We start from the raw sequence: 26,930 nt of genomic DNA on the forward strand, positions 1-26,930 counted from the left end.
AAGCGCTCAACTGACCATCACTGCCTGAGCCCATCCCTGAGGCTCCGGGTACAGGGAACAGGGAGTGGGGGGCACTGAGACAGAATGGCCTTCAAGCTCTGCTCAGCCAAAGCCAGCAGGCTGACATTGGAAGCTCTCAAGCGATGCATAAAAGCCCAGCACAGGCCGGGCGCGGTGGCTCATGCCTGTAATCCCAGCACTTTGGGAGGCCCAGGCAGGCAGATCATGAGGTCAGGAGATCAAGACCATCCTGGCCAACATGGCGAAACCCCGTCTGTTCTAAAAATACAAAAAATTACCCAGGCATGGTGGCATGCGCCTGTAGTCCCAGCTACTCAGGAGGCTGAGGCAGGGGAATCGCTTGAACCCAGGAGTCGGAGATTGCAGTGAGCAGAGATCACGCCACTGTACTCTAGCCTGGAGACACAGCAAAACTCCATCTCAAAAAAACAAAAAAAAGCGCAGCACAGGGCCCACAGCCTGGCTGCACACTAGGAAGTTATAATCACCTGGGGAGCTTTAAAACCTGCCACCACTGGGGCTGATTGAACTGGGCCGGGTGGGACACAGGCAATGGTAGTGTTTAAACAAGCCCCACGTGAACTCCTAGTTGGCAGGCGGGGAAGACAGAATATGGAAGTGCGGAATGACACTGCTGCTACAGGAGGCTCAGGATGGCGTCCAAGAGGAAGTGTCCTTGTGTGGGACAGTGCATCCGCAGGCATACACAGCCCAGGCTGCAAGGGGCGGAGGGAGGGAAAGCTCTCTTCAATAAGAGGTCCCACCGCTCACAAACCAGATGGGAACATCTCTCCAGTCCGCGGAAATGCACAGGGGTGGGGCAGGGGTCACTCTGGGAATCAGTCCTCAGTCAACATGACTGCTCACAGTTGCCAAAGCACTTTCACCATGGCCGCATTCTGAATGGCAGCCTGGCACCAACCCTTAGAGGCACGTGGCCAGTTCCCATTACCCCAACTCTTGGATGGGGAAATGGAGCCTGGGGAGATTACAGAACCTGTTCAAGTTCACACAGGTAGGAGGGGGTGGAACTAGGACTTGAACCCAGACCTTCTGATTAGAACACGGCCTCCTCCAACAAGCCACCCAGCTTCCCAGGTCCCCTGACGCTGGGGCAGGAGGGCTGCGTCATTGTCAGACCAGACCAGACCCAGGCCCTGCTAATGTCCAAGGCACACTGTGGTCTTGGGGACACTGTCTCAGGGAGGGCTTATTCCTGGAGGGCAGTCACATCCAGTGCCCAGGCTGAATCACAGCCGGGTGTCAAACATCCTCCGGCCAACAGGATCAAATCTCTATCCTCCTATAACAGAGTTCTCTGAGGCAAACTGCCCTAGGGCTAAGGAGAGGGTTAAGAGACCATGTCCAGGGGCTCACCACCCGTACCCCCAATCCCAAGACCCACCCTTCAGACCTGCCTTTGTCCTGCAGACCTGTTTTGGTTGTCCCCACCAATGCCCAACCCAGCGAGAAAATTACACTTTGCTGCTGACACTTCTACTTTTGAATTCATTTTTCTTCCACTGATTTGGACTGTGAGTGTGGTTTCTGTCTTCTAAAAGTGCCAGACTGCAGCCTGATTTAAAGAGTTCATTTGATATTTTCCTGGGTTTAACTCAACTTTCTCCCTCTTGGCATTTATTCTTCTTCTGGATTCTGGGAAAAGCGAAGACAGGGTAAAATGAAATCCTGTAGGCTTGGGAGTCAAATGCAAGAAGGAGAAACTGAAGGCCAGCTCTCTTTTCCAGCTGCCCTCCCTATCGCCCCCCCTTCCCTTCCATGCAGAAAACCTGCTGAGAGCTGGCGTGCTTGGCCGGGGGCCACGTGGGGCCTTCCTGCTAGTGGGATGTTCAAGAGCGCTTGGGTTGGAGGGTTTCCATTCAGCATCAGGGAGGTAGGTAGGGTCTTGGAGACCATGCGACGTGGAATAAGGGCTCCATCTAGCACAGGCTTTCAAGCTTTGTGTGAGCTCCTCTTTCTATAGCTTCTCCCCAGAATGAATCTTCTGATGGCGAATCAGGTGCGAGCTCCCCCGGAAGGACTTGCCGCACAGATTGCACACGTAGGGCTTCTCTCTGGTGTGGGTTTTATAGTGCTCGATGAGGGCGGACCGGTGTCGGAAGGCTTTGCCACACTCGCAGGTGTAGGGCTTCTTGCCAGTGTGGATCCTCTGGTGCTGGATCAGCGCAGAGCTGTGGCAAAAGGCCTTGCCACACTGACAGCACTCGTAGGGCTTCTCACCGGTGTGGATGCGCTGGTGCTCGATGAGGGAGGAGCTCTGGCTGAAGGCCTTCCCGCACTTCTGGCATTTGTAGGGCTTCTCGCCGGTGTGGGTCTTGCGGTGCTCAATGAGGTTGGAGCTTTGGCTGAAGGCCTTCCCACACTCATCGCATTTGTATGGTTTCTTCCCAGTGTGGATCCGCTGGTGTCGGATGAGGTGTGACCTGTGACAAAAGGCTTTCCCACAGAGATCGCACTCATGAGGCTTCTTTAGGGTGTGGATCTTCCGGTGCTGGCTCAGGCCTGAGCTCTGGTTGAAGGATTTCCCACATTCCTTACACTGATAAGGTCTCTCTCCTGTATGAATCCTCTCGTGTTTCCTGAGGCTGGAGCTCCGGCTGAAATCCTTCCCGCATTCCCTGCATTCGTAGGGCCTCTTTCCCGTGTGGATCTTTTGGTGCTGCGTGAGGGCTGAGCTCTGGCGGAAGGCCTTCCCACACTCCCGGCACTCATAGGGCTTCTCCCCGGTGTGGATGATCTGGTGCCTGAGCAGGTGGGAGCTCTGGCTGAAGGCCTTCCCGCACTCACAGCACTCATAGGGCTTCTCCCCGGTGTGGATCACCAGGTGTCGGAGCAGGTGCGAGCTCTGGCTGAAGGCCTTCCCACATTCTCGACACGCATAGGGCTTGGCTGGTTGTGGGGTTCTGTGAAGCGTGTTAGGTCCTGAGTCCCCTCTGTCTGTTTCTGCACAATCGCATGGACTGGGTTCTTCACTGTGGATTATCTGACACACGCTGAGGTCGGATTTCTGGAGGAAGGTTTGTCCGAAGAGCTCATCATCCTGGGGTCTGGTTCCTGGGGGGATACTGTGATGCTGAACAGGGCTTGAGCACAAACTGAAATTCCCCTCATAATCATCATGTTCTTCATCTTGCTCACCAAGAGGGATCTCCTTGTAGATCACAGCCATTTGCTCCAAACCTCTTTCCTGAAGAAAAGGGTCCCCCAGGTCCTCCCCTGGGAAAAGTCCTCGTTGTGACTCTAACCTGTTCTCAAATGCAAAGGTCTCGCCAAACTTGGTTGCTGGGGGAACCTCCATTGTGAATCTGCTATCATCCCCAATGGTTGTATTTCTTTAAAAATGTTCTTCTTTGGGCCACACTTACTGTTCTGACAATCTGAAAAGAAAACAGGAACGCTGTCAAGTCGATAAGTCAAGCAGCTCATGTCCTAGAATGCCTGCTTCCTGTCCTAGAATCTAGAAATAACCAAATATGCATAAGATACAATCTTGCCCTGAAGATGATCCCAAATGAGTTAGAGGCAAGTTTTGCTTACCACAGACAATTGAAGGCAGACAGACAGACACAATCAAGTGCCACATCATGGTGTCTAGACTCTACCGGCTGAAGGTGTTCAGAAAGGTGAGCTAAAACAGGAAGTGGGGACTGGGCGCGGTGGCTCACACCTATAATCCTAACACTTTGGGAGGCCGTGGCTGGCAGATCACTAGAGGTTAGGAGTGACCAGCCTGGTCACATGGTGAAACCCTCATCTCCGCTAAAAACACAAAACAATTAGCCGGGTGTGGTGGTGGATGCCTGTAATCCCAGCTACTAGGGAGGGTGAGGCAGGAGACTCACTTGAACCTGGGAGGCAAAGACTGCAGTGAGCGGAGATCACCCCACTGCACTCCAACGTGAGTGACAAAGTGAGACTCTGTCTCAAACAACAACAACAACAATAACAACAACAACAACAACAACAACCAGGAAGTGGGGCCACTGCAGAAAAGGAGCAAGACTCCAGCTACTGGGTGACATTGGGGGCAGGTTTTACTGGGAAAGAGAAAGAGAGCTCTTCCCTTACCCTAGTTCAGCTGCACTCCCTCCAGCCAAGTGCCCCAGCCTAGGAGTCAGCATAGCTGCTGTTATTCTCACCCAACTGGTCCCCTCCTATCTACTTCCTGAGGCTGCACGAGCAGCATCTCTGTCTCTCAGTCCTCACTGCCACTCTGCAGCTCAGGCTTCAGTGCTACCTCCTGGGATCTTTTTAGTGCTCACCTCCAAACTAGCTGCTGACCTCCGGTTTCCACCTCTCCCTCTGGTGCACGCCCTACGCTAAGAATAGAGTCAAATATCTAAAATGTAAGCCTGATTACGGATTATGGTGGTTCCCTTCTTTTCTTTGTTTTTTTTGAGATGGAGTTTCACTCTTTCGCCCAGGCTGGAGTACAGTGGCGCGATCTTGGCTCACTGCAACCTCTGCCTTCCAATTTCAAGTGATTCTCCTGCCTTAGCCTCCCAAGTAGCTGGGATTACAGGTGCCTGCCACCATGCCTGGCTAATTTTTGTATTTTTAGTAGAGACTGGGTTTCACCATGTTGGCCAGGCTAGTCTCAAACTTCTGACCTCAAGTGATCTGCCTGCCTCCGCCTCCCAAAGTACTGGGATTACAGGTGTGAGCCACCGTGCCCGGCCTGGTGGTTCTCTTCTTAGGATCTTGTGACAGCCCAACTTCTTCACACCTGGCCCTTCCAATCCACCTCCTGCCTGTCTCTCCTATACACTTCTTTTTTATTTGAGATAGGCTCTCGCCCTATTGCCCAGGCTGGGGTATAGTGGTGTGATCTTGGCTCACTGAAACCTCTGCCTCCCAGGCTCAAGTGATCCTCCCACCTCAGCCTCCTGAATAGCTGGGACTACAGGTGTAAGCCACCACACTCTGCTAATTTTTTTAATTATTTCTTTTTGTAGAGATGAGGTCTCACTGTATTGCCCAGGCTGGTCCCTCCAACAATTCCAATTTTCCAGCTCGATGACTAATTTGCACTCCTGTTGTCTGGTCCTAACAGGTAAGGACTATTCTCAGACTGCCACTTGCTCATCCTTCAGGACTTGTCCAAACGTCCCCTTTTCTTTGCACCCTCAGGTTGTTCACCATCTCAGGCCCCCACCATTAGCTTGAAAATTCTCTAAGGGCAAATACCGCGCTCCTTCATTTCAGAAGCTCCAGCCCCCAGCACAAAAGCACAATTCCAATGTACACAGTTGTTGAATAACTGATCAAATGGAGGAAAAGCCATTTGTTTTTGTGCTAGAACTGTCATTTTTTTTGGTCAAAGAACACTTTAGTCAAATAAGCCAACTGTCTAGGACAGGGGTCCCCAACTCCCAGGGTGGGGGACAGGCACCGGTCTGTGGCCTGTTAGGAACCGGGCCGCATAGCAGAAGGTGAGTGGAAGGTGAGCGAGCATTACAGCCTGAGCTCTGCCTCCTATCAGATCAGCAGCAGCATTAGATTCTCATAGGAACTCGTACCCTATTGTGAACTGTGCATATGAGGGATCTAGGTTGTGCACTCCTTGTGAGAATCTAACACCTGATGATCTGAGGTGGAACAGTTTCATCTCAAAACCATCCCCCATGTCCCCCACCCATTCAGGGAAAAATTGTCTTCCGCAAAACTGGTCCCTGATGCCAAAAACGTTGGGGATCACTGGTCTAGGAGATATAAGTAAATAAAACAGACAAAAGCAGAGCTGCTCCAGTTGAAGGAGGACGCCTTAGCAGGAACAATGAAGGAAGCTAGAACAGCCCACTCAGCACTCCCCCTCCCAGCTGTGGCCCCTGAAGAAGCCCCAAAGAGCTCTATTCAGAAAATTCTGTGCTAGATAAAGGCAAAGTCTTCAGGTGACACAATAACGATAGCAACAGCTCATATTCACTGAGCACCTACTATGTGCTAGGCATTAATAGGTCCTTCATGGCACCTCATTTAATCTTCACAACTCTATACGAAGGTACTATTATCCTTATACTGAATCTAGGGAGTAACTGCCTTAAAAATACATATATACTAAATTAACCAGAATAGTCCGAACTCATTTCTACTTGAAAAAAATTTTTTTTTGGTGTTGAGACAGGGTCTCACTCTGTCACCCAGGCTGGAGTGCAGGAGTGGAATCACCGCTCACTGCAGCCTTGACCTCCCAGGCTCAACTGATTCTCCCACCTCAGCCTCTCAAGTAGCTGGGACTACAGGGGCATGTCACCACACCCAGCTAATTTTTAAATTTTTCTGTAGAGATGAGATAATATTAAGTTGCCCAGGCTAGTCTTGAACTCCTGGGCTCAAGCAATCCTCCCACCTCCGCCTCCCAAAGTGCTGGATTTCAGGCATGAGCCACCATGCCCAGCAGAAATGATTTTTTTTTTTTTGAGATGGAGTCTCACTCTTGTTGCCCAGCCTGGACTGCAATGGCGCAATCTCGGCTCACTGCAACCTCCGCCTCCTGAGTTCAAGCAATTCTCCTGCCTCAGCCTCCTGAATAGCTGGGATTACAGGCACTCGCCACCAGGCCCGGATAATTTGTGTATTTTTAGTAGAGATGGGGTTTTACCATGTTGGCCAGGCTGGTCTCAAACTCCTGACCTCAGGTGATCCACCCGCCTTGGCATCCCAAAGTGCGGGGATTACAGGCGTGAGCCACCACGCCCGGCCCAGAAATGATTTTTTAAAAAGATTTTTCAGCCAATATAAAGACTGGATATATTTTTTAAAAAGGACTGAACTAAAGTATTTTCTTTCTCCAGGACAGAGTGCAGGGGTGTGATTACAGCTCACTGGAACCTCTGGCTCCCGGGCACAAGTGATTCTCCTATCTCAGCCTCCTAAGTAGCTGGGACACTATCCTGGCTAACACAGTGAACCCCGTCTCTACTAAAAATACAAAAAAATTAGCCGGGCTGGGTGGCAGGCACCTGTAGTCCCAGCCACTTGGGAGGCTGAGGCAGGAAAATGGCGTGAACCCAGGAGGCGGAGCTTGCAGTGAGCCGAGATCGCGCCACTGCACTCCAGCCTGGGCGACAGTACGAGACTCTGTCTCAAAAATAAAAATAAAAATAGGGCCGGGCGCGGTGGCTCAAGCCTGTAATCCCAGCACTTTGGGAGGCCGAGACGGGCGGATCACAAGGTCAGGAGATCGAGACCAGCCTGGCTAATACGGTGAAACCCCGTCTCTACTAAAAAATACAAAAAACTAGCCGGGCGAGGTGGCGGGCGCCTGTAGTCCCAGCTACTCGGGAGGCTGAGGCAGGAGAATGGCGTAGACCCGGGAGGCGGAGCTTGCAGTGAGCTGAGATGCGGCCACTGCACTCCAGCCTAGGCGACAGAGCAAGACTCCGTCTCAAAAAAAAAAAAAATAAAAAAATAAAAAAAAATTAAAAAAATAAAAATAAAAATAAAAAAAGAAAAGAAAAGAAAAGTAGCTGGGACTACAGGCACGTGCCACACCTGTCTAATTTTTGTACTTTTTGTAGAGACGGGTTTTCTCCATGTTGCCGCAGGCTGGTCTGGAATTCCTGAGCTCACGCGATCCGCCCATCTCGGCCTCCTAAAGTACTGGTATTACAGGCATGAGTCCCCTCTCCCAGACCTAAAGTATTTTCAAAAATTCTTAGATCATTTCAACTCCTCTCCCCCTCCCCCTCCTCTTCAGCAACCCACAATCTCCAACCCTTCCAGCTCTCTCACTCAATTTGTGCTCTTCGACCTCATGAAATCCAAGCCATTTTTACTCTAGTTCTCCTTTGCCAGTTCCACCCCTTCTCCATCCAGCTTAGACTCTCTCTATGCTATGCGCGTCACTTAACTCTCACGCTCCAGCACCATGCTCCTCACCTCCTCGTCCGGCTGCAACTAGCGGCTAAGTCCCAGCCTTCTCTACCAGTTCCTCCTAAGTTGTTAAATGTTGCCAAGAAAAATCATACAACTATGTATGGCACCACGACAAATTTCGAGTTTCCAATTTCAGCTGGGACCTCAGCTCTGGCATCCGATGACCTCCTCATTGCCAAGTCCCTCTCTTCTCAGTCCTCACCTTCCCACCCCATCTGGCACTGCTCTCCAATACCTCCTTCTCAAAACCCTTCATTTCAGGGATTGCAAATTGGCAGCCTGGAGATCCTGCTACGTTATGTTTGGCTCTCGAAGAGTTCGGCTTTTCCTGTTCATTTTCCTTAGTTGCCAATATTTAAAACTCACTAGGTTTCTGGCTTTCTCTTGAAAAACGAAGATGTGACAATACCCCTTCACCCGCCCACATTGCCTACCTGGGTGCATGAAAGCTTTGAGCTACTCCCCAACCCCATCCCCACCCTCGCTTTCTTCCCTTGGCTTCTGAACGCTCTCTTCCCAATTTTCATGCCTTCCAAATTCTCTTTCTTGATATCTTTAGATTGCAACTCTTCCTCCGCCCACCTGTTAAATCCTGGTGTTCTCAAACTTCCCTCCGTAGAGGTTTTCCATTCCCACTATGTGGCCCCTACACGCTGAAGTCTCCACTCAGGATAAAAAGTTGGCAACCCTTTATCTGTCTCCCACAACATGTTAAGTGTTTTTGGACCGAAAATACAAAGGTCTGGAACTCCATGCTTCCCACCTCTGTCGGGGCCTTCTCCGGGTCCTTCTGCATCTGTCATCCCATCCTCCAGAGAATCCCTAGGGCCTGGGCACCCTGCAAACCCTTAGTGCAGACAAGGTTTCCTGGCTGGGGGCCCAAGAGTGGCCACGGACCCGCACACGCTGCCCAGGCGGCGACGTGGCGCCCCTACAGGCTTCCCCGCTATTGGGGACACGCGCACCCAGGGCCACCGGAGGGACAGGTGGTCAGGCGGACTCGGGTCACACCGACGGACGCGGGGCCACTCACCTGGTCCGGGGCGGGGCAGCTCACCTGGGCCGGGGCGGGGCAGCTCACCTGGGCCGGGGCGGGGCCGCAGGCGGGCGGGGCGGGGCCGCACCAGAGCTGCTCCAACCCGCGGCCGACGCGGCCGACGCTGCCTTGCTCCGCGGCAGCTGCTGACGCGGTGCCCGCGGCCGCCCGAGCGCCCAGAGCCCCGCCCCCGGCCCGCGGGCACTTCCGGGACCACTCTAGGCCGCGCGGAGGTCCCGGCGTCTCGGTGGTCCCACCGCGGCCGGGGTTCGCCGCAGGTAGTCCCCGGGCCCTGGGGCATAAGGACCCGAGTCAGGAGAGCCTCTCCGGTCGGCATGGTGGCTCTGGCCGTCCGGGAGACAAGAGATGGGCAGGCGTTGGCAGGAGAGTAGAGGAGGAAACAGGTCGGGACGGGCGGGCGGACATCGAGCCGCGGGCACTCGGGACATCTGCGCTGGGGCTGGGTGCAAGCCAGAAGCTACTGAAGCAGCTGGGGTCTTCAGGGAAAGGAGAGTGGAGCCCCAGAGCTGTCGACCCTGTCACTCTACACAGGCACCAGGGTCCTGTTAGGATCCCCTTCCCTCAACCTGTTTCAAGGGTAGCCCTGGTCCTGCCTGCCCTCCCCGCCCCCAACAGAAACAGAGATGAGAAGGGGCAGGCGAAGAGCTAGGAGTGTCTGCGGGACCATCCCAGGACCCTAAGCCCTGCAACTCTCTGCATCCCAGAGCTGACTTCGACCTGAAGCGCCGCCTCTCAGGCGCACCGGGAGGGAAGAGGAATGTGTTATTGAAATCTCCGCCCCGCTGGCCGGGCGCAGTGGCTCACGCCTTTAATCCCAGCATTTTGGGAGGCCGAGGCGGTTGGATCACGAGGTCAGGAGTTCGAGACTCAGCCTGACCAACATGGTGAAACCCTGTCTCTACTAAAAATTAGCCGGGAGTGGTGACACGCGCTTGTAATCCCAGCTACTGAGGCAGGAAATCGTTTGACCCTGAAAGGCGGAGGTTGCAGTGAGCCAAGATAGTGCCATTGCACTCCAGGCTGGGCGACAGAGCGAGACTCATCTCAAAAAAAAAAAAAAAAATCTCCACCCGCTCCTTGCTGCTAATGGCAAGACTGACTCCTCCACCCGGTGTTCTGCCCATGCCTGCCCCAGCTCAGGTGCAGCTGCCCAGCTTGTGGGAGAGCTTCCCTCCGCAGACCTTGGCCCAATCACAGGACATCAGGAGAACACACTGTCCTGAGAAAAGAGATTCTGCCCCAGCCATCTGCCCACCTGCCTTCAGCACCCTCAGCCATGGCGCTCGAGTGCCCCCACCCCCCGGCCATGCTACCTACACACATCTGCCTTCCTGCCCCATCAGTGCTGTGTCAGGCCTTGGGCACAGACTCCAAGGGGTAGGCAGTGGCTGCCCCTCCCCAAGCCAACAGCCTGAGCTTCATGGGGACCAGCCACCCTAGAGCCATAACCCTTGGACCATAACCAACCATGCAGAGTTGGGGGCGTCAAGGGCTGGTTCCTTTTTCTCCCTCCAGCTCCTCAGGTCACAGGAAGGTCAGGCTACCAGTTTGAGTCCCCAGGGGGCCAGGGGGGAGTCTGGGCCGTGCCCCAAGAGTCTCAGGTGCTTCCTCTTTGACAACAGTCCCCAGAATCCCCATTTCCCCGCACACTGTACCCCATCCCGAGAGTGGGTCTTCAACTCCCAAACCCACCACAGTAACATTTTTCAGCCAGGATCTCATGACCCTCACAATAGCTGTTGTTGACATGTTGAATATTATTAACCCATTTTACAGAGGGGAAGCAAGGCTCAGAGAAAGTTAAAAATGGACCCAAGATCAGGGGCAGAAACGGGAGGCAGAGGGGAGGCACTCCTCTCACACCCCACCCCTAGGGACCAAAGCTGTAGCCAACTGAGCAGTAGTAATCTGCGTCATCTTCAGGCTGCACGGGACTGATGGTGAGGACACAGGCATTGTGGGCCTCATCCTTGGCTGCGGAGAATCGATCAGGGATGTCAGCGGGCCGGTGGTGATCCTCCTCCGAGCGGTAGTAGAGGAGATATCGAGGGGCACTGCCTGCCCGCTGCTGGTACCAGGACACACCATAGTCCCTGATGGTGACGTGCTGGGGGCTGAGCGTGCAGGAGAGTTGAGCCACTTGGCCTGGGAAGACCAGCAGTGCATCCGGCTGGGCCAGGACTGTCTGGGAGACTGAGAGACACAAACACACTCAGGCCCAGCCTGAGCTCCTTCTCTCCCACCCCTGCCCTGTGAAAGCTTGGTTGGACTCCATGGAGACTCCCAGTTCCAAAGGGCTCATAGCCCAGTGCTATGGGATTAGCAATGAATGGGGTGCAGGAGGCCTGGTTCTGTGTGACTTAGGGTGCCCTCTCTGGACCTCCATCTCCCTTTTTGAGTGAGGGATTTGGAGTTAGCCCCCAAGTCCCCATTAGTGCCATCCCCTAAAAGACCTGTGTTCAGTTAAAGGCCCAGAGCTCAGAAGGTTGGACTAGCAGCCTCTAGGTCCCTCTGCTACCCATCCACGTTTCTCTGCAGAACTGCACCCCTCCTCCCCCACTTCCCCGCCCACTTCACTTCAGCTCTTCCAAACCCTGAATACAGACTAACCAACCCCAGGAACCTCCTGGGCTGTCCCACACATCTACTCAGCCTCCAGCAACTGGCTGCAGGGACCCTCTCAGGGAGGTTAGATTGCCTCAGGCCCTGTGGGGTAGGGACCAGCCCACAATAGCTTCCCCTGTGAAAAACTAAGAAGGAGACCCAAAGTCAGAGTCCGGGGCTCTAGTGATCTGGTCGTTCACAAATGGGAAAATCAAGACCCACACAGGAAAGTGATTTGCCCCAGGTCAAGGGCAGAGCTGCCTGAAGCCAGGTCACCCCTCTACCTCAATACCCCTCCCAACCAGGCGCGGTGGCTCAAGCCCGTAATCCTAGCACTTTGGGAGGCTGAGGTGGGCAGATCACCTGAGGTCAGGAGTTTGAGACCAGCCTGACCAACATGGAGAAACCCTGTCTCTACTAATAATACAAAATTAGCCGGGTGTGTTGGCGCATGCCTGTAATCCCAGCTACTCAGGAGGCTGAAGCAGGAGAATCACTTGAACCCGGGAGGTGGAGGTGCATTGAGCCGAGATTGCACCATTGCACTCCAGCCTGGGCAACAAGAGCAAAATTGTGTCTCAAAAAAAAAAAAAAAAAAAAACCCTCCCAGGACCTGCTCTACTGTCCCCATCAATTTGCCTCCTTGCAGGGGCCTTCTGGGGTCAGTACTGTTCCCCACCCCACACCCAGGTGAGTGAGGCCCAGGGAGGATTCACCTGACAGGAAGGTCCCCATCAGAAGGAAGCTGAGGCACCAGCAGGCCATGGCCAGAGGCAGGGAGGCAGGCAAGGAGAAGTTCTGCAAGGCTATATGCTCCAGGTGCTTTGGGGCACAGGGCTGGGAAGGCCACTGGACCACAACAGAGCATGCAAATCAGCCTATTGACTGAGGAAGGAGGGGCGGTGACTGGAGCCCAATGGCCAAGCCCCATCTTCCCAAATGCCAGGGTCCTGGCACCACGAGGCCTTCCAAGAACAGGAGCCCAGAAGTCCTCATGTGCAGTTATAGCAGGTAGAAATCTACTTTTTTATTGAGGTACAACTAGCATACAGTAAAGTGCATAAATCTTAAGTGTATAGCTTGATGATTTTATGTATATGTATGTATGCGCGCACACACACACTCCTGCAACCTCCACCCAGATCAAGATTTAGAAAATCTCAGTTGAGGGCAGTGGCTTACGCCTATAATCCCAGCACTTTGGGAGGCAGAGGAAGGCGGATCACTTGAGGTCAGGAGTTCAAGACCAGCCTGGCCAACATGGTGAAATCCCATCTCTACTAAAAATACTAAAATTAGCTGGGCATGGTGGCGGGTGCCTGTAGTCCCAACCACTGCAGAGGCTGAGGCAGGAAAATCGCTTGAACCCGGGAGACGGAGGTTGCAGTGAGCCAAGATCGCACCACTGCACTTCAGCCTGGGTAACAGAGCGAGACTCCGTCTCAAAAAGAAAAAAAGAACATCTCCATCTCCCCTGAGGCCCCCTCAGTTAATGATGACCTGCACCCTCAAGGGAATCACCATTCTGACTTCTATCACTTTAGTTTTTGCCTGCTCTAGAGCTTCAACTATAAGTGGAATGATAGTGTGCCCTCTTTTATGCCGCTTCTTTTGTTGAACAGGATGGGAGTGATCCATGTGTGTGCGGCAATATTTAATTCATGCCCATAGCTGTGTGTAATCCATTGTGTGAATGCACCGTAATCAGTTTCTCCATTCTCCTATTGTTAGACATTTGGATGCTCTCCAGTCTTTGGCCGTTACAGATAAAAATTCTGTGAATGTCTCTGTCCATGTCTTTTGGTGCACTCATTTGTGCCGGAGACACACCCAGGAATGGAGCTGCCAGACGGCAAGGAAAGAATACATTTAGCTTTACTAGGTCTGCCAGGGTTCCCCATGTGTTTGTACCAATCTGGTCTTCCACCAGCAGAGTAAGAGAGTTTACAGTGACTTGGCATCCTCACCAGCACTTGACAGTATCACAACCTTTAATTTGCTAGGATTCCAAGTAGCTGAGGTGGTTTTGAACTTGGGTTTGAATCCTAGCTCCTGCTCTTCTTAACTGCATGACTTCGGCCAAGTTACTTCCCCCCACTGTGCCTCAGTTTTCTCATCTGGAACATGAAGTCAAGCATAATGCCAGCCTGAGGATTGTGAAAATGCAAAGATGGGACCTATTTGCTAAGTGCTGGCCACAGGGGGTGGATTAACCATGTCATTTATTTTCTGTATTACAATGCTCTGTAATCTGGGGCCTTGCTGACCATTGTGGGACTGACCCTCCCAGGGTTACCCAGTCTCTATAGGTAGTAAATAACTCTTTTTCTTTTTTATCAGACAGAGTCTCATTCTGTCGCCCAGGCTGGAGCGCAATGGCGCTATCTCCACTAACTGCAACCTCTGCCTCCCGGGTTCAAGCGATTTTCCTGCCTCAGCCTCCCAAGTACCTGGGATTACAGGCATACGCCACCAAGCCCAGCTAATTCTTTTTGTATTTTTAGTAAAGATGGGATTTCACCACATTGGCCAAGCTGATCTCAGTCTCCTGATGTCTCCTCTCAGTCTCCTCCTACTTTGGGCTCTCAACGTGCTGGGATTACAAGCATGAGCCACCTCACCCAGCCATGAGAGTAAATAACTCTTCTGAAAGCATGCTTTTCAAACACAAGTCAACTAATCCCAACCCCCTCAACTCCCTCCTTAATCTGCTCTTATACTCCACCTGCCCTAATCTCTCCAGGTCTATGCACCAGACAACTAGGGACAGCCCATGCTCCAGAATCCACTTTAATTATTCAGTCCTAAACCTGCCGGCCCAGCCTTGGAAACCACAATAGAGGCCCTTGCCCACAGTTCCTCCCACTCCTTCTGCTTCCTGTGTGGCACACCTTGGTGTACTCCCTTTTTTAGGGGAACTTTGAGTAACAAACTATCTTTTCTTTCTTTCTTTCTTTCTTTTTTTTTTTTGAGACAGAGTTTCGGAGTTTAGCTCTTTGTTGCCCAGGCTGGAGTGCAGTGGTGTGATCTCAGTTCACTGCAACCTCCGCTTCCCAGGTTCAAAGTGATTCTCCTGCCTCAGCCTCCCAAGTAGCTGGTATTTTTTTTAGTAGAGACGGGGTTTCACCACGTTGGTCAGTTTCACTATGTTGGTCAGGCTGGTCTGGATCTCCCGACCTCATGATCTGCTCTGCCTCCCAAAGTGCTGGGATTGAAGGCCACCGATCACAAACTATGTTTCAATGGCACTTTCCCCCTGCTCTACCCCTCCCCTTCCTTTCCCTTGCTTTTCTTGTCTTCTCTTTTCTTTTCGTTTCTCTTGAGACAGTCTCGCTCTGTTGCCCAGGCTGGAGTACAATGGCACGATGCTCAGCTCACCACAACCTTCGCCTCCTGGGTTCAAATGATTCTCCTGCCTCAGCCTCCCGAGTACCTGGGACTTTAGGCATGCACTGCCATGCCCAGCTAATTTTTGTATTTTTAGTAGGGACGGAGTTTCACTATGTTGGCCAGGCTGGTCTCAAACTCCTGACCTTGTCATCCACCTGCCTGGGTCTCCCAAAGTGCTGGGATTAAAGGCGTGAGCCACCGTGCCCGGCCACAAACTATGTCAATGGCACTTCCCCCCCTCCCCTCCCCTCCCCTCCCCTCCCCTCCCCTCTCCTCTCTTCTCCTCTCCTCTCCTTTCCTTTCCTTTCCTTTTCTTCTTTTCTCTTTTCTTTTTGTTTTTCTTGAGACGGAGTCTCGCTCTGTTGCCCAGGCTGGAGTGCAGTGGTGCAATGCTTGGCTCACAACCTCCGCCTCCTGGGTTCATGCGATTCTCCTGCCTCAGCCTCCCGAGTACCTGGGACTACAGACACGTACCGCCATGCTCAGCTAATTTTTGTATTTTTAGTAGAGATGCAGTTTCACTATGTTGACCTCGTGATCCTCCTGCCTCCATCTCCCAAAGTGCTGGAATTACAGGCGTGAGCCACCGTGGCCAGCCTTCTTTTTCTTTTTTCTTTGAGACAAGGTCTCATTCTGTCACCCAAGCTGAAGTACAGCGGCCTGATCATAGTTCACTGCAGCCATGAACTCCTGGGCTCAAGCAGTCCTCTCGCCTTAGCCTCCCGAATAGCTAGGACTACAGGTGCATGCCACCATGCCTGACTAATTCTTTTGTTTTTATTTAATTGATGTACTTATTTTGAGACAGAGTCTTGCTCTGTTGCCCAGGCTGGATTAGAATGGTGTGATCCTAGCTCATTTGTAGCTGCAAACTTCTGTGCTCAAGTGATCCTCCCACCTCAGGCTCCCAAGAAGCTAGGACTACAGGTGTGAGCCACCATGTCCAGCTAATTATTTTAAAAATTTTTTTGTAGGCCAGGCGCAGTGGCTCATACCTGTAATCCCAGCACTTTGGGAGGCCGAGGCGGGCGGATCACAAAGTCAGGAGATCGAGACCATCCTGGCTAATACGGTGAAACCCTGTCTCTACTAAAAACACAAAAAAATTAGCTGGGCGTTGTGGCAGGCGCCTGTAGTCCCAGTAGTCCCAGCTACTCAGGAGGCTGAGGCAGGAGAATGGTGTGAACCCAGGAGGCGGAGCTTGCAGTGAGCTGAGATCGCGCCACTGCACTCCAGCCTGGGAGACAGAGCGAGACTCCGTCTTAAAAAAAAAAAAAAATTTTTTTATATGTCTTACTATATTGCCCAGTCTGGTCTTGAATTCCCAGCCTCAAACGATCCTCCTGCTTCAGCCTCCCAAAGTGCTAGGATAACAGGCATAAGCCACCGCGCCTTACAAGAGTGCACCATTTTAATTGGTTTTGTTATTATTCAGGTAAGGTAAGGCTAACATCAGAAAATAATTGTGACACTGGGCATGGTGGCTCATGCCTGTTATCCTAGCACTTTGAGAGGCCAAAGCAGGAAAATCGTTTGAGGCCAGCAGTTTCAGACCAGCCTGAACAACAGAGCAAGACCCTGTCTCTACAAAAAATTTTTTAATTGGCCAGGCGTAGTGGCTCACACCTATAGTTTTAGCTACTCAGGAGCCTGAGGTGGGAGGATCACTTGAGCACAGGAGTTTGAGGCTGCTGTGAGCCATGTTTGTGCCAGCGCACTCCAGCCTGGGTGACAGAGTGAGATTCTGTCTCAAAAAATAATAATAAGGCTGGGTGCAGTGGCTCATGCTTATAATCTCAGCACTTTGGGAGGCAGAGGCGGGGGGATCACTTGAGCTCAGGAATTCGAGACCAGCCTGGTCAACATGATGATAGCCCGTCTTTATGAAAAACACAAAAAATTAGCCAGGCTTGGTGGTGTGCTCCTGTAATCACAGCTACTAGGGAAGCTGAGGCGGAAGAATCGCTTGAACCTGGGAGGTGGAGGCTGCAGTGAGCTGAGGTTGCACTACAACCTGGGCGACAGAGTGAGACTCCGTCTCAAAACAAACAAACAAACAAACAAACAAAACATGGGAGGGGCTAGGTGGCCCGTGCCTGTAATCCCAGCACTTTGGGAGGCTGAGGTGGGTGGATCACAAGGTCAGGAGTTCAAGACCAGCCTGGCCAACATGGTGAAACCCTGTCTCTACTAAAAATACAAACAAAATTAGCTGGGCATGGTAGTGGGCACCTGTAATCCCAGCTACTCAGGAGGCTGAGGCAGGAGAATCACTTGAACCCGGGAGGCGGAGGTTGCAGTGAGCCAAGATCGTGCCATTGCACTCCAGTCTGGGTGACGAGAATGAGACTCTGTCTCAAAACAAACAAACAAACAAACATGGGGCACTTTTCCCCAGGACAGAACCATATCTGGGGACCCACATCCCGCAGAATACAGCTCAGGAGACTGTAAGTGTGGATCCTCCAGTGCCTGGAGCCCGAATCTGGAAGGAAAGGCCACTCCAGGCCTGGAGCCTCAGCTCTGATAGTCACCATCTGCCATCCAAGCATCTCCTCTTCATCGCCACCAAGAAGTGAATCAAGAGACTCTATCTTGATTGTCATGGAGATACCCTGAGGAGGTGTCAAGAATGGAGTGGGACCTGGGAAGGGGCTATATAGCCTCCCCAAGGGAATTCTGGAGGCTGTGAGTTAAAAAGAGGGCACTGTTTTTTGTCTTTTTTTTTTAGTCAGGGTCTCACTGTGTCGCCCAGGCTGAAGCGTAGTGGTATGATTTTAATTAATTTCTGCCTTCAACTGGGCTCAAGTGATCCTCCCACCTCAGCCTCCCCGAGGAGCTGGGACTACAAGTGTGAGCCACCACGCCCAGCTAATGTTTTTATTTTTTATTTTATTTTATTTTTTTGGAGATGGAGTCTCGCTATGTCACCCAGGCTGGAGTGCAGTGGCGCAATCTCGGCTCACTGCAACCTCTGCTTCCCGGGTTCACGCCATTCTCCTGCCTCAGCCTCCTGAGTAGCTGGGACTACAGGCGCCCACCACCACGCCCGGCTAATTTTTTTTATTTGTTTAGTAGAGACAGGGTTTCACCGTGTTAGCCAGGATGGTCTTGATCTCCTGACCTTGTGATCCATCCGCCTCAGCCTCCCAAAGTGCTGGGATTACAGGCGTGAGCCACCGCACCCGGCCTAATGTTTTTATTTTTACAGAGATGAGGCCTTGCTATGTTGGCCCAGGCTGGGGAGATCCCGACTTCCAGTGATCTGCCCGCCTCGGCCTCCCAAAGTGTTGGGATTACAGGCATGAGCCACTGCGCCTGGCCGCCCCATGTTTAAATAAGTTTGGGAAGTGCTGCCTGTTTCTGCAATACTGATTGGAGTGCTTATTACATCAAGGTGCTGAGCACAGAGACAGCTCTTTGAAATGTATCACACTTAATCCTCACCACAGCCCTGCTAAGTCATGGGTCACACCCCTCTTTTACAGATGGAAACACCAAGGCAGTCCAAAGGAAAGTGCTTATCCAGAGCCAGAGTCTGACAATGGCAGGCTTCATGAAAGACTCAGTTTTCCTCCACCCTCACTGTCCAGAACTCTGCCTGCAAAGGGCAGGACACAGCTGAATCATGGGGGCTGGGAGCACTTCTAAAACTTTGGGGTAAGGGAGCTGGGAAAAGGGAGGCGCTGTTCCAGGCATCCACCTGGTGCCCTGGCTAGAGAGGTCTGGTGGAGGGTCATGGGGTGGGGGCAGGAGACAGAAGTGGAGAGACAGAGACAGAGGGGAGGCAGTAAGCAGGATGGAAAGAGAAAGGATAATGAAAAGAGACATGGAGAAAAAAAGTCAAAGAAAGGATGAACACGGAGAGGCAAAAAAAACAATGTGAGGCCGGGAGCAGTGGCTTGCACCTATAATCCCACCACTTTGGGAGGCCAAGGCAAGAGGATCGCTTGACCCCAGGAGTTCAAGACCAGTCTAGGCAACATAAGGAGACTCCGTCTCTACAAAATTAAAAAAAAAAATTTCAACAGGCATGGTGGCATGCACCTGTAGTCCCAGCTACTCAGGAAGCTGAAGTGGGAGGATTGCTTGAGCCAGGGAGGCCAAAGCTGCAGTGAGCTATGATTGTGCTACTGCACTGCAGCCTGGGCAACAGAGTAAGACCCTGTTTCAAAAAAAAAAGAGAACAGAAAAGAAGAAAGGAAGGAAGGAAAAGAAAGAAAAAGAGAGAAAGAAAAAAGAAAGAGGGAAAGAAAGAAAGAAAGAAAGAAAGAAAGAAAGAAAGAAAGAAAGAAAGAGAGAAAGGAAGGGAAAGCAAGCCAGCCAGCCAGGCGCAGTGGCTCACACCTGTAATCCCAGCACTTTGGGAGGCCGAGGGGGGCGGATGACCTGAGGTCAGGAGTTCGAGACCAGCCTGACCAACATGGAGAAACCCTGTCTCTACTAAAAATACAAAATTAACTGTGTGTGGTGGCACATGCCTGTAATCCCAGCTGCTTGGGAGGCTAGGGCAGGAGAATCGCTTGAACTGGGGAGGCGGAGGTTGCGGTGAGCCAAGATTGCACCATTGTACTCCAGCCTGGGCAACAAGAGCAAAACTCCGTCAAAAAAAGAAAGGAAGGAAGGAAGGGAGGGAGGGAGAGAGGGAGGGAGGAAGAGAAAGGAAAAAAGGAAGAAAGGGAAAGGGGCGGGGGGAGAGGAGGGGAGAGGAGAGAGAATGTGAAATCTAGACAGAAAGAAAAAGAAGACAGAGAGGAGGGGAACAAGAAGGGGAGAGACTGGGAGAAGCAGACAAATGCAAAATACATGAAATGGCTGGGCGCGGTGGCTCATTCCTATAATCTCAGTACTGTGGGAGGCCAAGGCATGCGGATCACCTGAGGTCAGGATATCGTGACCAGCCTGACCTTCCTCATCTCTACTAAAAATATAAAAATTAGCCAGGCGTGGTGGCTGGCACCTGTAATACCAGCTACTCAGGAGGCTGAGGCAGGAGAATCGCTTGAACCCAAAAGGCAGAGGTTGCAGTGAGCCAAGATTGCACCACTGCACTCCAGCATGGCTGACAGAGCGAGACTCCTTCTCAAAAAAATAAAAATAAATAGGTCAGGCTTGGTGGCTCAGCACTTTGGAAGGCCAAGGTGGGCAGATTATTTGAGGTCAGGAGTTCGAGACCAACCTGACCAACATGGCGAAACCCCATCTTTATTAAAAATACAAAAAAAGGCCGGGCGCGGTGGCTCATGTCTGTAATCCCAGCACTTTGGGAGGCCGAGGCAGGTGGATCACGAGGTCAGGAGATCGAGACCATCCTGGCTAACATGGTGAAACCCCATCTCTACTGAAAATACAAAAAAAATTAGCTGGCCATGGTGGCGGGCAACTGTAGTCTCAGCTACTCAGGAGACTGAGGCAGGAGAATGGCATGAACCCAGGAGGCAGAGCTTGCAGTGAGCCGAGATCGCACCACTGCATTCCAGCCTGGGTGACAGAGTGAGAGTCCGTCTCAAAACAAACAAACAAACAAAAAACTAGCCAGGTGTAGTGGTGCACACCTGTAGTCCCAGTTACTCGGGAGGCTGAGGCAGGAGAATCACTTGAACTCGGGAGGCGGAGGTTGCAGTGAGCCGAGACCGTGCCACTGCACTATAGCCTGGGTGACAGAGGGAGATTCCATCTCAAAAAAAAGAAAAAAAACCAGTAATAATAATAATTAATGAGCATAATAAATAAATAAAAGACAGGAAATGACGGTGAGAGCCTGTGTGAGGGACTAGCTAATGGCGAGTGCTAACAAGGAGGTGCTTGTGACCTGCTATGGACCTGGAATTTGGGGGTAATGGAAATGTTCTGTATCTTCACTGTGGTGGTGGTTATATGAGAGTTGGCGAAATTTGAAAACACCAGAAAGGGTGAACTTTACTGTACTGTATGTAAATGACACTTCATCCAGCAGAGGTGGTTCACAACTGCAATCCCAGCACTTGTGGGAAGCTGGGGCAGGAGAATTGCTTGATCCCAGAAGTTCGAGACCAGCCTGGGCAACATAGGGAGACTCTCTCTAAAAAAAAACAATCAGTCCCAATGATGGCATTCCCCGCCTCAGGGAATGCCAGCGCCCACTTCTTCTGCCACCCCTCCCCCATGGGTCCCGTTAACGGATACAGGGAGGAAGGCATTTCCTGCCTAGATGTCTCCGCCCCCACTGCCATGGAGACCAGCTTGGAAGCTTAGGGGAGCTGCTGTGGCCCAGGGCTCAGTGGGGAGGACTAGGAGGCCAGGAGTCTTGGACTAGCTGCAGGGTTTGAACTAGGCTGAAGCAGCAGAACCACAGAGGTGGCTGAGCAGGGGTCTGGCCCTGGGGCCACCCAGCCACACTCACACACCCACTTCTCCCTCCAGAGCCCTGCCCTGAAGCAGGTCTCTGCTCCAGGCCTTTCCTTAGTTGGGGAATCGGGAGTTGGAGGATCAAAGTCCCCCATATCTCCCTCCCCCGCTGCAGCTATGTTTATCAAGGTGATGTTTGGGGGTAAGTGGGGTCCCCTGTCTTGGCAGGCGGGTGGGGGGATGAGCACACTCAGAAGCTGCTTCCATCCGCCCTTGGGGAGGGTGGGGAGGTAATGGCGGGAAAGATGGGAGTGGTGCAGATGGCAGGGGTCGGGGAAGCGGCTCTGTGAGGAGGCAAAGCGAGCACCTGGAGCAAGTCCCTTAAAGGGAAAACCCGAGCTGAGTCCTGCTCATTCACGAGGACTCCTCTCGGCCAGCGTCCGCCGCATCACCCTGGAGCAGGTTTTTAAACCGCACAATCTCTTCGCCATTCAATCCGTGATCCTCAAGCTTCAGCGTGCATCAGACACCTGAAACTCTAGCCACAGTTGCAGGTTCCCTGTCCGTCCGGCTGGAGGCGGGTCGGCCCTGTGCGGTGGTGGAGGGGAAGAGGGCAGTTGGTAGGGGAGGGAGTGCGGGGACGGGCTGGGTCCCGTGGGGGGGGGCGGCCCGGGAGGAGGCTGGGCTGGCGCGCACTTTATGCTTTGCAGGACTCAAGAGACCAACACTTGGGGGTCACCCTATATGGGAGAAAAGTCAACACACACGGGAGATGGATGGAGGGGTCTCCAAGGAAGTTTAAGCAACAGATGTCGGAGCTGTTTTGCCTGGGGCACAGTCCTAGCCCCCTAGGCCCAGTCGCAGCTCTGGGAAAGGGAAAGATAGGAAGGAGAGACAGAGGACCCCAGATGTGGAGGAAGGTAAGAGATCCCACATGCTCACCTTTGCCCTTCCTCCACAGCCGGCTGCTCCGTGCTGGTGAACACCTCTTGCAGGCTGGTGAACCTCACCGCCCACCTGAGGCAGAAAGCAGGGTTGCCCCCAGATGGTGAGGAGACAGGGAGGAGAAGGAGGGGCTGAGGGGTCCCAGGCAGGGGTGCCAGCCCTGCCCAGCCTCTCTCCATGTCCTCTCAGCGACCATTGCTCTCCTGGCGGAGGACGGCAACCTAGTGAGCCTGGAGGAGGACCTGAAGGAAGGGGCTGCATGGACCCAAACCATGGGCAACTCCCTGCTGAAGGAGCGAGCCATATATGTCCTCGTTCGAACCATCAGTAAGGTGGCCCAAGCTTCTCTCCCCTGCAGCTATGTTAGAATGTAAGAGGGGAGCGTAGCAGACCATAGACCACCCAAGGCCCTGTCCAGCCTCCCACCTCAGCTGGGGACCTAGCCCCATTCCATCCCTACCCCATGCTCTGCCCCCAGCCTGGACTAGCAAACAGTTCCAGAGTGAGAGGCAGAGTAGGGACCATCAGGCCAGTCAGGTGTCCTTCATCCTCTCTCCACATGCCACAGAGGGAGAGGACATGGTCCCCACCCGCTATGAGTCCCTACTGGAAAACCTGGATGACCATTACCCAGAGCTGGCAGGTGAGTGTCAGGGTACAGCCCAGGGGGAGGGCACACCTTCTCCCTAGCCCCTACCAGCAGGACTTCCCGGGCCTTCCAGAGGAACTGCGCAGGCTGTCAGGCCTCTCCTCTGCGGGCCACAACTGGAGGAAGCGCATGGGCACCCGGCGTGGCCGCCATGAGCAAAGCCCCACTTCAAGGCCCAGAAAGGTGAGCTCCCTGCCACCCAGGAGTTGCTAGCTGGGACCGGGAGCCAGGTACGGAGGAGATATGGACACCCAGGGAGACACCCAGAGTGGGACCCCTTCCTGTGGGAGGGACACATACGATGAGAGGCAGACCCTCAACAGCAACTCCACGCACCTGTACCCCCAGACGGAACACACTGTACCCTGAGACAGGTCCCCACCACCCCACTGGAATGCCAGCTCACTAAGGGCTGGAATGTCCTCAGGCTTCACAGATGTGGCATAGGGGCTGGCACACAGTAGCAGCTCAGTGCACAACTGCTGGACGAACTCAACGAAGGCGGCAGCATGGTGTGTGATGGCACGGCCCACACTGGGTTCGAAGGGCTTGTTCTTCCATTCTGGCAGGCCCGGGGACCTGGCACACTACTGCCAACTAGCCAAGTTGGACTCAGACCCAAGGGGGTTAGCCATGACCTCTGCCTTGTGTGATCAGGTGCAAACAGACAGCAACCCAGCACGACTCCTCTTGCAGAATCTGGAATTGCTGAGAAGTTGCATCAGCAAGAGGGGCAAGGTCAGACAGGATTTAAGGCTGCTGGGGGCACCTAAGCTGTGGGTGCAGAGAATGGGATGCGGAGGCAGAGACAAGAAGGGTAGAGGTGGCAGGTATCCCTGAGAAGGGGGAGAACCATGAGTTCATCCTGGCATTCCACCCTCAGAGTCAGATGCCCTTGGGATCACCTACTAATGCCTCTCCACCACACTCTAGACTGCCCAAGGTATCTGTCCTGTGCTAACCACAGTGCAGATTGCAACAGGGCTCCTCCTCCCCACCCAGGGCCCTGATTAAGGTGATGGATTGCACACTGTAGTGAGACATCCATCCTGACCCCACCTCATCAGCCAGGGAGCTCCCTGAAGACAGGCCATCGAGAGAGGCACACAACAGGCTGTGGTCTAAAATAAACTTTTAATTGCACATTTGTGTCTTAGGTTATCTGTGGGGTGAGAAACCTCCTCACTTCCAATCCCAGCTATCCGGGTACAATCTGGTGTTGTGGTCTGGCTGTCGGCGAGGGGTAGAGGTGGGTGCAAGACTGGCCCCCAAGTTTGCACCAACCTCTTCAGGGCAGTGAGCTCAGACCTGTGAAGGGAGGAGCAGTACAGGCTGGTGGTCAGCCTGCAGGTGCAAGAGGAGGGTCGGCCTCTCCCCATCCCCGCCTGGGTCGGGGTCCACCCACTCACCATGGTTGTACTTGCACTGCTTCAGGGCCTCGCTGAAGCCCTCACACAGGGACAGGTCACTCTGAGTGGTCGAACAGTCCAGGAACTGCCTGATCTCATAGGCGCAGGGCCCCATCTGCAGGTGCTGGGGGGCAGTGGGGGTGGGGGCCTGGGGGTACAGTGCAAGAGGCTGCAGGATCAGCTTGGAGTTGGTACCTGGAGGTGCGTTTCAAAGCTGGGGCCACCTGCCCCTCCCCACATCCCCAGCCTGGGTGCCCCAAGGGTCCTAGGCAGGCTGAGTGACCCAGCAGTGGAGGCGGCTACAGACAGCGTGTTTCTGCTGCCTTCTTTTTCTTTTCTTTTTTTTTTTTTTTTTGAGATGGAGTCTCACTCTGTCACCTAGAGTGGAGTGCAGTGGCATAGTCTCGGCTCACTGCAACCTCCGCCTCCTGGGTTCAAGCGGTTGTCCTGCCTCAGCCTCCCAAGTAGCTGGGACTACAGGTGCCTGCCACCATGCCCAACAAATGTTTGTATTTTTAGTAGAGACGGGGTTTCACTATGTTGGCCAGGCTGGTCTTGAACTCCTGACCTCATGATCCACCTGCCTTGGCCTCCCAAAGTGCTGGGATTACAGGCGTGAGCCACTGCGCCTGGCCTCTGCTGCCTTCTAATGGGCACTTTGGGCGGGTGCAGGGGAGGGAGGAGAAGGCTCTAGAAGAGCCCAGTACTCTGCCTGGACTCTCAGAGTATGAGCCCCACCCCCACAAGTTTTAGCACCTTCCTGGCTCAGCTACACTAATCCTCATGACCCCTGACCTAGCCACAAAGCCACATTTGGCTTAGGGCTAGTGGGGTCCCCAGCAGGGGAAAGGTCATCAGGGAAGTGGCTCCCCTTCACCCTTGGGCCCAGAGGCCACAATGTGCAGACCTGGGTGCGGGGAGAACAGGGGCTCAGGAAATCCACCATCCCTCCACTCTGCTAGGGTGAGCTGACCTTGGACAAGTCTCTGAGCCCTCAGGGCCTGGGTTTCCCATCTTTAAAGGGTTGGTTGGTGTCTCTCCCTGGGAGCTTAGGGACCCCGGCCTCAAGGGAGGGGCTGGGAAGCCTGCCTCTAAGTGACACTGAACTCAAGACCAGTGGACTAGGACCCTTCCTGGGCAAAGAATCCTGGGCTGAAGCAATGGTGAGTACACGCGGACACTCCTCACTGGACACTTGGGCAGCTCCCTGTGTGGCCTTGAGAGAATCCTGCCTCAGTTTCTCTTGGACGCGATGCTCACCTGCTGGGCAGCAGGCTGGGAGGGCTCCGAGCTCCCCCCGCTGAAGGCTCCGGTCAGGGCGCTGCCCATGACGTGTCCCACAGCGGAGCCCACGGCTACCCCTGCGGCCGTGGTCGCCATCTGAGCCATGAGCCCCGGCTGGCCCGAAGGGGCGGGTGCTGGGGCGGCTGCTGAGGGCGGTGGGTGCGCGGGCGGGTGGGCAGAGGGCGCGGCGGGGCGGCTGCGGAGGTGGGAGGAAGCAGGGTTAATCCTGGCCAGACCCCAGGCTGGGGGTGCTGCAGCTCCTGGAAACGACCCCCATAGAGGTGGACGACCCCTGTCTCCACACGTGGGTGCTGCACCCCTGCCCCTCCCCCCGCCAAGATGGCGCAGCAGCAGCCAAGGTCACTCTGCGGACGCCCTTGGGGGAGTACCTACGCTTCCCTAACCCCCTCCCCACAGGCCCCTTGTCCCCCTCACACCTGGCTGGCCGGGAGGCCATGCTGCGGCTTCCCCGAGGCATGGTGGCGGCGGCGGGACCCGGGCGACCTTAGAGACGGCGGCAGCGGTTCTGTCGCGGGGACAAATGCCGCAGCGCTTGTCACAGCCGGCGCAAAAAAGGCGGGGCCCCGGGCGGGGCCTCAGGGACACGCCCCCAGGGGGAGGTGGCACTGCCCTCCAAGCCTGTCCCCCTTCACCCGTCCTCTGGACCTCTCCCTTCCAGCAGCTCCGGGTCTCGGCTGGAAATGGGACCTTGCTCCCTCCCTATGCTTGGCAGGCTGTGCGAGTTCTGGGGACACGGGCCTGCGTGGCAAAACGCCGAGGGCTTAAGGAGGGGGACGGTTCCTTCTGTTAGGAGCACCGCAGAGGGCAGGGAGCGGAGTTGGGGGTTGTTGCGAGCCCTGTAGGGGAGAGGAGACGGGGAGGCGACGGGCTGGGGCCAACCGGGAAGGGGACGCGAGGTTCCAGGCCTGACTCTGCTCTTTGCCCCCTTCCGGGCTCGGCTGTCTGCCCCCTCCCACCAGACAGGGTCTGCTGACCACCGCGTGGCCTCGGGGTCTCGGGTGGCCTAGGGCAGTGAAGCGCGACCCTGGGGAAGGCTTAGAGCAACCCATCCCCAGAACTCCCACGAGGGGGCGTCCCAACCCGTCTTCGACTGCCTGGGCCAAAATGCGCTGCCAACGCCGGCAGCCTTAGGCAGCGCCCGCGGGGGATGAGATGAGGCCCCCAGCGCGGTCCTCAACCCCACCGGATTCCCCGGGCCGGCCCCGCCACCTAGTCCCCGGCTCCGCGGGTGCAGTCTCCGACACTGACGGCCTTTACGCGACATCCAGGCAGCGCGTCTATCCCAAAGGCCTAGGAGCATTTGCCCAGCTCAGTCAAATCTAGC

At 54.0% G+C, this 26,930-nt stretch overlaps 4 protein-coding genes across 14 annotated transcripts; 1 reads left to right on the plus strand and 3 right to left on the minus strand.

Annotated features, from left to right (window-relative positions):
* Nucleotides 1–1,507: 1,507 nt before the first annotated feature.
* Nucleotides 1,508–9,112, minus strand: ZNF70 (zinc finger protein 70). 3 transcript variants are annotated; one of them, XM_077950378.1, is made up of 2 exons: nucleotides 8,978–9,112; nucleotides 1,508–3,419 (listed from the first exon to the last, which is right to left on the minus strand). In XM_077950378.1, the coding sequence occupies exon 2, from the start codon at nucleotides 3,338–3,340 to the stop codon at nucleotides 2,000–2,002; it is 1,341 nt and encodes a 446-aa protein (XP_077806504.1). In that variant the 5' UTR covers nucleotides 3,341–3,419; nucleotides 8,978–9,112; the 3' UTR covers nucleotides 1,508–1,999. The 3 variants fall into 3 exon arrangements, with proteins under 3 accessions (XP_077806504.1, XP_015005315.1, XP_077806503.1); XM_015149829.3 differs by having other exon boundaries at nucleotides 8,954–9,112; XM_077950377.1 differs by having other exon boundaries at nucleotides 8,684–9,112.
* Nucleotides 9,113–10,714: 1,602 nt separating this feature from the next.
* VPREB3 (V-set pre-B cell surrogate light chain 3) lies at nucleotides 10,715–12,450 on the minus strand. Its single transcript, XM_015149835.3, has 2 exons — nucleotides 12,298–12,450; nucleotides 10,715–11,170 (listed from the first exon to the last, which is right to left on the minus strand). The coding sequence occupies exons 1-2, from the start codon at nucleotides 12,344–12,346 to the stop codon at nucleotides 10,848–10,850; spliced, it is 372 nt and encodes a 123-aa protein (XP_015005321.1). The 5' UTR covers nucleotides 12,347–12,450; the 3' UTR covers nucleotides 10,715–10,847.
* A 5,664-nt stretch (nucleotides 12,451–18,114) lies between these two features.
* C10H22orf15 (chromosome 10 C22orf15 homolog) lies at nucleotides 18,115–24,037 on the plus strand. 7 transcript variants are annotated; one of them, XM_028828602.2, is made up of 6 exons: nucleotides 18,206–21,500; nucleotides 22,260–22,346; nucleotides 22,433–22,575; nucleotides 22,812–22,886; nucleotides 22,966–23,075; nucleotides 23,895–24,028. In XM_028828602.2, exons 1-6 carry the CDS (start codon nucleotides 21,476–21,478, stop codon nucleotides 23,926–23,928), a joined length of 474 nt encoding a protein of 157 aa, XP_028684435.2. In that variant the 5' UTR covers nucleotides 18,206–21,475; the 3' UTR covers nucleotides 23,929–24,028. The 7 variants fall into 7 exon arrangements, with proteins under 7 accessions (XP_077806511.1, XP_028684436.1, XP_077806514.1 ...); XM_001083349.5 differs by having other exon boundaries at nucleotides 20,457–21,500; nucleotides 22,433–22,570; XM_028828603.2 differs by lacking the exon at nucleotides 23,895–24,028 and having other exon boundaries at nucleotides 18,119–21,500; nucleotides 22,433–22,570; nucleotides 22,966–23,682.
* Nucleotides 24,008–26,140, minus strand: CHCHD10 (coiled-coil-helix-coiled-coil-helix domain containing 10). Of its 3 annotated transcripts, none has more exons than XM_077950390.1 (4): nucleotides 26,023–26,140; nucleotides 25,562–25,728; nucleotides 24,302–24,449; nucleotides 24,008–24,200 (listed from the first exon to the last, which is right to left on the minus strand). In XM_077950390.1, exons 2-4 carry the CDS (start codon nucleotides 25,688–25,690, stop codon nucleotides 24,181–24,183), a joined length of 297 nt encoding a protein of 98 aa, XP_077806516.1. In that variant the 5' UTR covers nucleotides 25,691–25,728; nucleotides 26,023–26,140; the 3' UTR covers nucleotides 24,008–24,180. The 3 variants fall into 3 exon arrangements, with proteins under 3 accessions (XP_077806516.1, XP_015005335.3, XP_015005334.3); XM_015149849.3 differs by having other exon boundaries at nucleotides 25,562–25,781; XM_015149848.3 differs by having other exon boundaries at nucleotides 24,302–24,470; nucleotides 25,562–25,781.
* Between the last annotated feature and the right edge of the window lie 790 nt (nucleotides 26,141–26,930).

The sequence above is a fragment of the Macaca mulatta genome, chromosome 10 (genome assembly GCF_049350105.2).
Source record: "Macaca mulatta isolate MMU2019108-1 chromosome 10, T2T-MMU8v2.0, whole genome shotgun sequence".
NCBI lineage: Eukaryota > Metazoa > Chordata > Mammalia > Primates > Cercopithecidae > Macaca > Macaca mulatta.